Raw genomic sequence first — 12,809 nt, 5'->3', positions numbered from 1 at the left:
TCAACACTGCGTTTGTCTTCCAAATAAGGCTTATCTGGTTTAGCAGCGCTGGGATTTCAGTTCCCATGGTCCTTCCTAAAATAAAATGTTCTAGGAAGCTGTGAGTGATTGCAGCGTTGTATTTAGTTTTTAGCTCCACTTCCCTGGTTGTATTGGAATATATTGTATGCAAGCCGCAGTAGTGCACAGTGTTAGACTTGCCCCACAGTTACAAATGGGAAGCAGGTCCCTTTGAACATCTTCAACAGCAAGTCTAAAAAGGATTGTCTTGTTTAAAGTCATGTATCTAGATTTCCAAACAGGCTGTTAGTAGCTGACATGGTCACAAGGGATCCTCGACTCCTGTTCAGTTCTTATCGATGTTTGCCTTGCCTGCGTAATTGCGTATTTGGACAATGTTCCAAAATAGCTCCGATCAGACTGACTAAAGCAAACAAAAATATCAGTTGCATGATTGTAGCTTTGTTTTTTTATTAAGTGAAGAATAATATGTCAAATCAGATTCAGCTTTTCATAATATGTTTATATTGCTGTACTTGTACAGCATATGTTTGCTGGGAGATTTAAACTAATGAGATAAATAGGCAGGTACATTTTTATAACAGTTATTACACTTGCTGTTTACTTGCTTTTTTGTTCTCTTCCGAACAGTGAATTCTAATTAAACATCTGAGTCGCAAATAATGAAAAAGCACAGATCAAAATGATGTGTTTTTTTTACAACTGTTTGTTCAAAACAACTCTGGACATTTCTTAAAATATGAGAGAGTTGATAGGAAAGTATGCTATTGGGTTTTCTTCAGTAGTTTTGCAATATGAGCATGCATGTGTTTATTAAAATATCTGTTAACCCTTTAGGGTCCTGTTTTCATCTGTTTTTTTTGCTAGATTTGTGGCGATTAACTATAAAGGTTACAGGTGTCATGTCATACATGAAATGAATGTGCACACACAAGGCTTCCATGAACAAAAAGTCTGAGACTCTCACCCTGTTTAGTACAGATAATAAAAACCACAGAAAAAGAGACACTTTTTAGAGAAAAAAAAAATCATTTATTTATACAATTTATTTTAGCATGGCCAGCTCAAATCTGACCGTGCACAATCAAACTTCAACATGTAGGGAACATGGAAACAATGTTTGAACAAATTGGATAATAAATAAAGGAATCGTGGCCATATATACAAGGACCAAAAGCAACCAAAGAGAAATTAACAATTGAAAAATGTGCAAAAGAAAAAACAACTCCTTCAAATGGTTCGTCCCAGGGACCCTGATCATGTGGTGCCAGATGGAGCTCTTCACTGTGGCTAAAAGTCCTGCAAGGTGGCAACCATGGCAACCTAACCCTAACAGCTGACTTGTCTCGTGCATCTGATCCACAAACACAAAAACAAATATATATTTATTGGAAAATAGGTCCTTGTGCCTTCGATGTCGCCATTTCTCTTCTTTTGTAAAGATTTTGTCTGAAAGTGTTTACTGCACTGAGGTAGGTCTGTCTTACAGCGCAGCAGTAACATTGCAAAACACTCGCATTCACGGCTCTCTCCTGACATGGTCCAATGCCAGGAATGTACGAATAGGACCTCGTTTTGAAGCTCAGACTCTGCTCTTCCCAAAGGTGTATCGCCAGCAGAGCTGTCTCTTACAGTGCCTGAGTAAAACGAGTTAAGGGCCAGGTCGCTGGCAGCATGTTTAACATTAGGCGGACCCTAAGGAACACTACTGAGGATCAAAAAGAGAAATGAGGTGAAAAGGGTGAACATGTTTTCTCTGATTATGAATTTGTTTTCTCTGTATATGATTTTCAGTCTCTAGTGTCAGCTAATCATTTATGTAAAGAGACTCATAAATGTGTCTTGCTCTTGTGTCTTTCTATTTCAGTAATATGTGTAAATTGTGCTAGCTTTCCATGATACCCATGTGGTGTTGCTTGCATTCATTAAGTCCATTAACTGAAGGGAGTCATTCGTAACAATGGGGATGTTTCATTTCTTGGCATACAGCACTGCTGCTGTTCTGTGCTGGCAGGGCTCTCAAAGCTCCGCCTTGGTTCTGAAGGGCCCACCCCCTTTAGCTGTAGCCACTCAGCAGCTGGGGAGTAGGAAGTGTAACACTCCCCTACACAGCATGCTGCTTTACTCATTCCATGGCAGTGTCTGCAGAGCACTGATTGTTAGGCTCTGTGCCAGAGTCAATACAACGTGTTCATTGTTAGCAGACCAGCAGAGAGCTGTGTGTCCCCATTCTGTAGATGAACAAAGCCTTGCTTAGTGCTGGATGCTGGGCTAGTGTGCCTGTGCCAATCCTGTAGTAGATATCAGAGTATCGGGGTACCTTCAGCTTGTTTCACCTCCACTGATAAGATCCTGAACGCTGGAGTGTATGATGCAGACTGTTCTCTTGCTGTTTCCCCATCAGCTCAGTGGAGGCGACTCAGAGTGCAGCTGTGAAGAGGGACAGGACGGCTCCAAGAAGAAGACCACTAAAAACCTGTAAGTCACAAGGGCAATATGATTCATTGAATGAACAGTTTCCTGCTTTCTGAACCCACATATTTAAAGGAACATACCTCTAGAGATGTACAAGTATTGTGTACATCATTATTGCATTGACCTTTTAAACTACTTTGTGTTTCTCTATAGCCACAGAAAGTGTTATTTTCATGCAGTCTGTAATGTGATCCTGGCTGGCCTCATTGTTGGGAAGTGTCCTGCAAGCAGGCCTGTGCAGGGAAGAGGGCTCTGGGGGACTGTGTGGGAGGGAGGATTCAGGGAGGGGGCAGCAGGCTGGGGGCCTCTCTGATAGGATCATGCTGCACACAGGCTGGGGGCCTCTCTGATAGGATCATGCTGCACACAGGCTGGGGGCCTCTCTGATAGGATCATGCTGCGCACAGGCTGGGGGCCCCTTTGATAGGATCATGCTGCACACAGGCTGGGGGCCTCTCTGATAGGATCATGCTGCACACAGGCTGCACTGGGGGCCCCTCAGATAGGAACACGCTGCAGGCTGGGGTCCCCTCTGATAAGAACACGCTGCACACGAGGCAGCTGCCTTTCATTCATTTTTACCAGAAAAATGAATGAGCACTCCCCTGAAATCAGCCTGTGAGAAATGCATGCAGAGCACCAATAGTGCGCTCATCAAAAATGAAAAAGAAATGCAGTTTCAGGACCATGTTTCTGTATTGTGTGTTACAGTGAAATGTTAAATACTGTGCTGTTGAAAGTATATTTCAGAAGGTTGTTATTAGCCCATTTTTAAAAGGGATTGAAGGAAGCTCCAATAAGGGAACTTTACATTTAGTAACTACTGTCCTCCAGATTAGCTCACACATCCAAGTCGGGTTTACTTTACATTACTTGGAGAATGTAAACAAACTGAGCAGTCAACATAATATTCAGTGCAATGTAGAGCACACCAAGTTAAACTGGAAGACTTTACAGTAGTTAACATACAGAAATGAATTAGATTCTAGTGTACATTAAGATACATGTTTTTTAAGCAAACTATAGGTTAATTGATTAGTTACACTACATTGAAGACATTGTTTACTGCAACCCTAAAATAGAACTTTAATACATTTACTCAACATTCTGCAGCAAATCGTAAAATTCCTTTACGACTTCCGAAACATCTGGACATGATAACATGCAGTCTTCACTCTTTCCACTAGATGGCAAACGGGTCTTAGCATTAGAAAGCCGAGGGCTGGATCCTCTCCATTGTACTTTCTTGTAGTCGGGTTCTTATTAATCTATTGCACTCGAAATCTCAAACCTTTAACATCAGTGCCGATTACACCATATGGAACAAGATACACATACACAGTTATGTATATTATTACTTCTTTCAATGTAGTATTTATTTGACAGATGGACACATGTTATTTTGTGATGCACTTTCATGTTGCAGTATGTTATGCTGACCCCTATTTTATAGAAGACTCATTTTGTAATGATAGCCATGCAATTACCTGGGGCTCTGTGCAGTGAGTGCAGCTTTAGAAATGACTCTCTATGCAGGGCACATGTGGTTTGTGCTGCCCTCTGATTGGTTTGCCATCTGGCCTCCCTCCAGTACTTTGTGTCTATTTAATGTGTTGGATGAAGAGAGCCGTCATTGCAAAGCTAGAGCTTCGTACAGAGCACAGTTTAGAAACACTGGCTCAAATGTACCACACAATGGTTGACTTTTCAGAAAGGTATCTGGAAAGGTAGGATATTGTTTTCCTTGATTCAGCTTGCATTGTCTTTGTGATCTTTTAACATGTACAGCTTTGGAAAGCATATAGAAAAGGAGATTACTGTGACATAGTATTATATTGTTGCAAATGGAATTGTTAAAGATGTGTTAATACAAAGCAGTATTAAAAACCGCTCTCTGGCAGTTAAGAGTAACACATGAGATGACAAGTGTGGCATCTGTAATTATTCATGCTGTTGTACTTCTGATGCTGAAGTCTGTAAGGAAATTGGTTACAGATGGAGATACTTGCGAGAAGTGATATGTCCCATAGCTATTGAAGCTTTTTGTTGTGTGACAGTCTGAGTAATATGTTTAGCAATTAAATGTACTACTGTTTGAATTGAATTGGTCCACAATGGCTGTGTTAGGCAAGCTACACTGTTTATTCAGAATTCACCAACAGCACACTCTCTGCAAAGTCAAATTCTGTCTTCTGAAGCCCATGTGTGTGGTGCTTGCACTGCTGCAATGTTATCTCTCATTCAGTTCTCATTTAAGGTGTTACAAAGTGAGAGACTTGAATGTAAATGACCTGCTACAATTGTGTTCAAGTTTAAAGCAGTGTGGTTTCATCCACTCTATCCTGAAGATGTGTATTTTTTGTGTTTGTAATGCTGTAGCAGTCATCGGTTCTGCTTTGCTGTTTGTACCAGTCCAGTTGGTTCACTATCCTCACAGTTTTCAATACTAAAGCCCTTTTCCCAACAAAGCAGTTCTAATTTTAAAAGACCACAAACATTGGGATGCAATTACAGATGCACTGTAATCAGAGACAGATGATTTGAGGTTTGGACTTTCTCGAGTCCTAAGATAATTACGCCAGGCAAGATCCTGTTTCCCATGCAGCGCTCAGATTGATCTTAGGAAACTGCTAATTGCTGCAAATTAAACTCTTGGAGCAAACTAACAATCCTGAGGCATGTTCATTTGATAAATAGACGCAGGTCTGACTGGATTAACAGACAGGAGGAAGAGCTATTTTAAGTTGCCATGGTGTGATTCTTGGGAAAATCTGACATGAATATCTTTATTTGTTCAAATGAACGTGTATTCAAGACAGCTTGTGTGTTTTGTTGTAGCTTCTCCTGGGGCACTGCGTGCTAATTAAATGTAAAACTATATTCGGTATCTATATGGAAACATTCTTTGCCTGTAGAGATTTGTGGAGATAATGACAGAGCCAGCAGCTTTGTACTGAGCTTTTTAAAAATGTAGTTCATATATAGTCATGGGTTCTGGTCCCAATTCAGTAGGAGTGTCAGTGTTTTTGTGAAGAGTTACATGCTTGTACTTTTAAAGCAATGCATAAAGTCATCTTGTGTATGTGGTTAGGTTATGGGCCCAGTCCCAGACCACCCTCTGCCTATACTGTCATTGACAGCCCACCCCTCTGTACACACCTGGCCTTCGCTGGTAAGTGTCCCAGATCTTTCCATTTAGTGGACCACACTGCTGAATTAATTCCCGATTTTTAATCATAAATTCTTTCATTAAACTCTCAAATACTTTCCAGGGCTATAAAAAGAAATGCTGCTTACCACAGCACCATATAATGGTTGGCTAGACTGCGCCTTCATTACAGAAACCCAATAAACCAGAGGAGAGTCTAAAAATAAAGAAGCCGGTTCTGAAGTATCCTGCCACGTCCTGCATACCTTAGGGATGCAAGGGCAGCGTGTCTGGGGGGCCTTATTGTGGGTAAATAAAATCCTGCTGTGGATTTTTGTTTGAGCTGTACTCTTTTATTCATTACTGCGTTAACATGATCTTATAATGCAGAACAATATCTTTAGTGTGTGGCACATTTTCATTTTGATTTCTGCGCCTTTTAGGTAGTTTATTAAATGCAAATGCAATAGAAATAAATATAATAACAATAGTTATGAGTTCTGTTAATTCATCATTTATGCCCCCCTCCTTTGTGTTAATCCTAGACACTGTAGACCTCCTGTGTTGTCTTCTGCTGTTGAGAGTACAGCTTAAAAAGTATGTTTTGTCAGTCGTAGTCAACATTTCTAACCACTCCGTGAACACAGTGATAATCGGAGGATTGGCCATTGTTTAATGAAGGGGGAAACAGAGAATCAGGATAACATTTCTTTGGTGATGAAGCAAAAGTCTTTCATAATTGACCCATACAGTAATTCTTTGGGAGTTTATTTGCCTTCTCACTTGAAAGACTCCTCTATTCTTCGTGTTTGCTCATTTTCTCCACTCTGCTTAGTTGCCCTGACGACCAGTCGATGAGTTATCATGAATAGCCACAGCATGCCTGCATCCTGTTTCCTGCTTTGGTCAGTCCACAGTTTACCTAACTTTCTGGAGTATGGAAAACAGTGCGCCAGCTCAGGGCTCTGGTGGGAGTTGACGTAGCCCCCTGTTCAAACACACAACCCTTTCTGCAGTGTTCCTGGAGCCTCCCACATCCGGAGGAGTCGTGGTAGCTAAATACCCAGGTCCAGACAGGAATGTAGACTTCACTTCACTGTCAAGGCAGTCGCATCCAGTCAGCAAAGCTGTGTGTTGGGCTGGCTGTACCTGCCCTGTGTTTTAGAAACATCACTTAAAAGCATACATATATAAAAGAAGAAAAGAAAAGACCAAGAGAAAAAGTGATTAAATGAGTAAATGAAAGCAAGGTGGATTTAACGTGGAGTAGATGAAGCGCGGTCAGAGCGATGCCATTTTTGCTCCGCACTGCATCGAAGCCTCCGTCCCAGGAGGTTCATTGGGAGATGCTGCTGGGGACAGGGCGAGCAGGGGGGGTACACAAGAGACACAGCATGAAGGAGTAAGTTCAGAGCGCTTCTCAGCCGCAGTAGTTCTGTCAAGTCTTGGTAGATGGAAGCTTGAAAGAGAAGTAGCAGTGGATAAGAACGAGACATTTCTTTAAACTTTGGAAACGAAAATGTTCAAAGGGTGCTTTTATTAAGACTTTTTTGTTCTTTTAGGCATTTAAAATGAACCGATATTGCTTTATTTTCAACTAGAACTTACCTTCTTGGCTTGTGACTTGCTGCTTAATTCTTTTTTTTTTCTTTTCTTTTTTTTTCCAGGGCCAAAGACATGAAGAACCGCTTGGGTTTTCTTCGGAGGCGAAACGAATCTCCGGGAAGCAACCCTGCATGCAAGCTGGATAAAGTGATGAAGTCTGTCAAGTAAGTGTTTCCATGAAGCAACGTTTAAAATTAGTCATTTTCAAAATGCATTTTTGTTTTACTAAGAGATAAGGCAATCAAAAACAAAAACCAACCGGAAAGGATGTCATTTTTATTAATCTGGACTTCATTAGGATATGCAGATGTCATGAATGCCAGCTAGGCAGTGAGATTTATTTTACTTCTTCAAATCAGTTTCTAACAATCTGAACCTATAATTCCTATAATACTGAATGTATTGATAGGCTTAAGGCTGGTTCATACTTCAGACTCAAGTAAAGGGTCTTCGACCCTGTGTGACAGGTCAGAATCACGTCATCCACACTCTTGCGATGTGCGTTTCTCATGCGTCTGCGATCTGAAATCACATCAGAATAATGTAGATGCATTCGCTGCATGGTGGAGTGAAGCTACACAGCTTTTATAGCGGTCTGCACCTGACGTATCGCATTCATCTGCGACAGAGGTATGAACCAGTCCTTACTCAAACTTTACATGGTCTCTTTATAAGTGAGGATTCAGTATAGTCAAAACAACTTTGTAGTTTGGATGTGCACAGACGTTTGTGTGGCCAAGTGCAGGAAGCATGGGTCAGAATATGATGGCATGAAGCATCAGATCTGGAGAGGAGCCGATAAAATCAGCACATGACTGTGCTCCATGATTTATCTGTGTTTTCTGTGTCAACAAGCGGAGAGACAGCATTTCAGTGGAGCTTGGACAGAATATGCAAGAGCTAAACACTGAAAACATGTGCTCATCAGACAGCCACATCAGCTTTTTTAGACTGGCCCAGCATGAGATTAATCAAACAAACATGTTTTAAAAACTTGGCATGGTACTGCTTAATCAGGCTTAAACCTTAACTAAGTACCAACTTGGCTTTCTTTGCAGTGGTTTTAGTTTAGACTGGCTTAAGCTGTTTATCTTTTTTATTTAGTGCTGTAATCCTGTGCTTGTTTAGTATTCAGTTTGCACCCTAAAAGACAGAAATGATGCCCTTTGTAGCAGCCACTGAGAGGGGAAGTACTGAGAACCCTCCCACTCAGCAGCTCATCCAGCCCTTCATGTTTATAGCGAGTCACGGCGCTTTTCAGGGGCGGCGTTTGGGGTGTAGAAAGAGGCTGACTTTATCTAGCTGGAGCTACACTGAGATCAAAGTAGACAGATGAGCATTGAGCCGCTGGTAGGTCAGACAATGAAGAGCTTAACAGAGATGGGGTTACTAAAGAATCGCTCTGCTTTTATTTTCAGTCCAGCACCTGAAGAAGCACTGAAATGGGGAGAGTCTCTGGACAAACTACTGCTCCATAAATGTAAGTGTTTTGTTTTATTTAAGTCTCATTTACTGGCTTGATTGTGATCTTCAGTTAGGGAATGTATGCCGTAGAAGGGACTTTTTTTTTTGTTCATGCAAGTCACGCTAGTGAATCGAGTGGCTGCTCGCCCCCCCTCCCCCCCCCCCCCCCCCCCCCTCTGTTAATCTTGATTAAATACAAGCCTGTGTTTGCAGCAGGAGAGAAATATTCGATTTAGGTTCAGTTTCCAGCTGTTCATTTTTTTTTTCCAATACTGAGCTATGTGTTGAGAAAGCAAAGCTGACAGATTAGTTATGATGACGTTGGCTGTGCAACCTCTCCATGACAGCTTTCTGAGCAAATCTTAAACAAGCTGGGAATGTTCAGATTATCCCAATGACAAAACCATCCAGAATTGCTTCTCTTTCATGCATTTTGTTTTAACTGTCTGAATCACTTGCTAGCTTGACAGATGTTCTATCTAACTCAAAGCAGAACGGAATGCATTATCATAGTCGCTGATAGGCTTTTATTTTTGCGTTTAGAAGCATGTGCCCTTGTGAAATCCACCCTAGCTTCCCTGTAAGCAACACTTGTTAGTCAGTGTGTCGAGATTGATGTTCGCATGCAGATTTTAGGTTGTTATTGCTTATTCCCTAGCCTCTGTTTATTTGGCAGCTCTTTGTGTCAGTCCATTACATACTGCTGGGTTTTACACCCATTGCTTGCATTGCTAGCCTTTGATCTTGGAGTTGTTGTCATTCTATTGGTTCTGTTTCTTGCAGTTCTGTGTATTAATCAGTCTTTTTGTTTTGCTCAGATGGCCTGGCTGCATTCAGAGCATACCTCCGCACAGAATTCAGTGAAGAAAATATTGAATTCTGGTTGGCTTGTGAGGACTATAAAAAGATCAAGTCACAATCTAAAATGACATCAAAAGCCAAGAAAATCTTTGCAGAATACATTGCCATCCAGTCGTGTAAAGAGGTAAGGAGTATCTTCAGTAGAAGGCCCCGTCATCTTTAGCATAACCTCCTGCTGTAAACAAAGACACAGCGTTTGGTTTTCTTTGATTTTTCTGCTGTTTTTTTGGAGGTTGAATGAAAACTTGAATAAGCAACAAGAGAGCCAGTAATTTGTGCCCAGACTGAATTCCTTCCCTTTATCTAATACCCCTCTGTTGGGCTCTGTTACAATAAAACTGGCCACCAGTATTGAAACTTTAAATAAAACAAATAGATATCTAACATAAACTCTTTTTTTTTCCCCCAAAAGGTCAACCTAGACTCCTACACAAGAGAGCACACAAAGGACAACCTACAGAACATCAACCGCACCTGCTTCGACCTGGCTCAGAAGAGGATATTTGGACTGATGGAAAAGGACTCTTACCCCCGATTCCTCCGATCAGAGTTGTATTTGGGCTTGATAAACCAGAAGAAGCCCAATTCTACATTGTCATCGTAGAGAGACATGTGAGGCTTGTTTTGTGGAAAGACTTGAAGACGATTGGGAGTTGAATGTTTCCATGCGATTAAGGACCCCTCTGGTTGGATAGAGGGTGGCTGTGCACCATTTCATTTAGTGTTATAGAATGTGGAAGCCATAGCCCTGGGCAGAGTAGTGGCCATGGACTAGCATGAGAATGGAGCCTGTCTTTCACACTGGGGACTGGATATCTGAAACAGTCCGGTACTGTTGGAATCACGCATTGCTCCCTAACCCCCCACCTCTCCCAGTTGTTGGTACGATGTGCTTAAAGATCTTTTTTTGTGCATGGTATAGAGGGACCGCATGAAGACTCTCAGAAGTTCAACGGAGCACTGCCCCCCCCTCCCCCCATTCCATTCTTATTTCCAGGCATGACGTTCCTCAACCGGGCCATTTTACAGCCCTTGTTTTGCGGTTGTTCTCGAACATGCATATCTGAGGAGTGAACAAGAAAAACAGGAGAGAGAGGAATGGACCAAACTGCAGAACGCTTTCTTTTGATCTTGTCCTTAAAGGAAAATAATTTGGAAGAACATGCTGCCTTTTTCCAAAGACTCAAAGTTTCAGATGCTTGGTTCAGTACAGTGATGAGCGATTCATTTCGTGATAGAGGGATGAGGCAGTATTCTCAGGGCATTATGACATTCTACTCAGAAGCTTCCATGCTGTTTTTAACCTGCACTTCTAGACAAACAGCGCTGTACCGTTGGGCCGGTGCCCTTTTTATAAGACTTCTTCACCTGGACAGAAGTTTGCCTATTTATTTAGATCATTGTTGCTGAATGCTTGATGCATTGCTGTCTAATCATAGCTCCTTGGATTCTTATCGTCCTAATTTAAGTGCAATATTTTGGATAAGTTTCATTTGAATAAAACAGTGGACTGAGCTGTATTAAATATATGTAAGAGTTATGAGTTATATATATAAAAAAAATCTGTTTAAAAGTTATTTTACATTTTAAAAAACAAGAACGTTAACTTTAACAGTATGTTCCCTGGCAGCAGGCAGCTAGGGATTGTGGATGTATATATGGTTCCGAAAATAAATAAATAAATAAATAAATAAAGCAAACAAGTTTGGTAATCTTACGTGAACATGTGGATGTAAATATGAGAGACTGAAGCTATAAAATAACATGTAATGTTGTGAGGGGAGGCGTGAAAGGAAGGCTTCCCTTTGGTCATACACTGCTTGTAAGGAGTTTTATGAAATGTTATTTTATCATTTTCACTGTTTACAAATCAAGGCATCTCCTAAGATAGCAAGCCAAACCTGTTTTGGTGTCATTGCAAAGGTTAAATAAACAAAACTAGTAAATACTATTTTGTATTTAGTTTTTGTGTCTTTCTGAGTTCTTAATGTGTAAGCAATACCAGCATGTATAGTTGAAAGATGAATAGTATCTTACACCGGGTTCTCATCCAGATGGTTTGATGGCAGGTATTCTGTCACTATGCTTTACACGTCTACTTAAAATGATCAAAACTACACTTCCAAACACTGCAGGCAGGTGTGATTGTATTTACAGTGCTGGCCCCTCCAGCACAGGCCATGCGTATTATAGTTACAGTGCAAACTGTAGCTTGTTTTCATTTGCATGTTTCAATACATTTTTGCCAGTAGTTTACAGCACCCTTTACAAGGCCTGTTCATTCCACTCCATCACATCTGGGTTCAGTTAAAAGACAGCTAGTTCAGTTGTACACTACCAGCAACATATAATCCCTGTGCTAACTACAATACACTTCTGCAGTTTAGCCATGTGCTACCTTTAGTCTATCACAAAGCCTTGTTGACAGTCCAGTTTAGTTTAGCTACAGCAACATGAGTCCCCTTCAAACTTACCTGCTGAAAAGCCACTCAGCAACAGCATGACCTTACAGTATTACAACAGAAGGACTGAATGTGTTTTTTACATATATATCAAGAAGCAAAACCAAAATGAAACCTGTTAACCACGTTGAAGTTGTGTTGGTTTACAGGAAATCCAGACACTGTAGAGCTTGTATGGCTGGTTTCACAGACCCTGATCAGCAAGTACTGTGCATGGAAGTGTGCAACGGATCATTTGACCCAAGTAAAAGCCCAGGCTTGCTATGTCAAGGGGTTAACTACAGTGGTGTGTGGTAGAGTATGCTCAATTCCCAACAAACCAAGAGTGTGATTATTTCTTAGTTTAACCTGCTGGACAGTTATTGGTACATACATTAGTGTTTAATTAACATTTCTTTCTTTTTTTATTTTGCCCACTTTTAAAATCATGCTTCAACATATTCCTCAGGACAGTCACATTCAGTGTTTGTGCAAGTTCTCTGACCATTGATCCTTCTGGATTAAGAAATGATTTCCATTACACGAGAGTAGATGTTAAAACTTCATGCTGATTTGAACTCGGCTCTCGCCAAGATAAGCACCAACTAAGATGTAGCTTTACAGTAAACTAATGTGATCCATATGTGTCTCCATCCATTTACGTTTCCTTCCATATGATGATGTAGATATCCTTCTGTCTGGTGTTAATGGCTGAAGTGTAATGCTGGCTCCAGGGATCAGCTTATTTTACCTCCCTGGCGCATCAGCACACACAACGGCTGCGATGCTGGCTC

General features: G+C 41.0%; 1 protein-coding gene across 3 annotated transcripts; it reads left to right on the top strand.

Annotated features, from left to right (window-relative positions):
* Positions 1–2,173: 2,173 nt before the first annotated feature.
* Positions 2,174–11,537, top strand: LOC117422278 (regulator of G-protein signaling 3-like). Of its 3 annotated transcripts, none has more exons than XM_034927547.2 (5): positions 2,174–2,499; positions 7,312–7,413; positions 8,668–8,729; positions 9,532–9,698; positions 9,987–11,537. In XM_034927547.2, the coding sequence occupies exons 1-5, from the start codon at positions 2,390–2,392 to the stop codon at positions 10,176–10,178; spliced, it is 633 nt and encodes a 210-aa protein (XP_034783438.1). In that variant the 5' UTR covers positions 2,174–2,389; the 3' UTR covers positions 10,179–11,537. The 3 variants fall into 3 exon arrangements, with proteins under 3 accessions (XP_034783438.1, XP_033892956.1, XP_033892957.1); XM_034037065.2 differs by lacking the exon at positions 2,174–2,499 and adding an exon at positions 4,116–4,223; XM_034037066.3 differs by lacking the exon at positions 2,174–2,499 and adding an exon at positions 6,706–7,046.
* Positions 11,538–12,809: the final 1,272 nt, after the last annotated feature.

Source organism: Acipenser ruthenus, chromosome 15 (assembly GCF_902713425.1).
Source record: "Acipenser ruthenus chromosome 15, fAciRut3.2 maternal haplotype, whole genome shotgun sequence".
Classification (NCBI taxonomy): domain Eukaryota; kingdom Metazoa; phylum Chordata; class Actinopteri; order Acipenseriformes; family Acipenseridae; genus Acipenser; species Acipenser ruthenus.
The sequence above is the reverse complement of the archived record's forward strand: the minus strand, read 5'-3'. Positions and strand labels throughout refer to the sequence as shown.

Excerpts from the sequence above, each read along its gene's own strand:
- LOC117422278 (XM_034037066.3), top strand. The coding sequence starts at position 6,934 with ATGCCATTTTTGCTCCGCACTGCATCGAAGCCTCCGTCCCAGGAGGTT. Across the intron at positions 7,414-8,667 it reads AAAGTGATGAAGTCTGTCAA|TCCAGCACCTGAAGAAGCAC; the intron begins GTAAGTGTTTCC and ends TTTTATTTTCAG. Across the intron at positions 9,699-9,986 it reads CCATCCAGTCGTGTAAAGAG|GTCAACCTAGACTCCTACAC; the intron begins GTAAGGAGTATC and ends TTCCCCCAAAAG.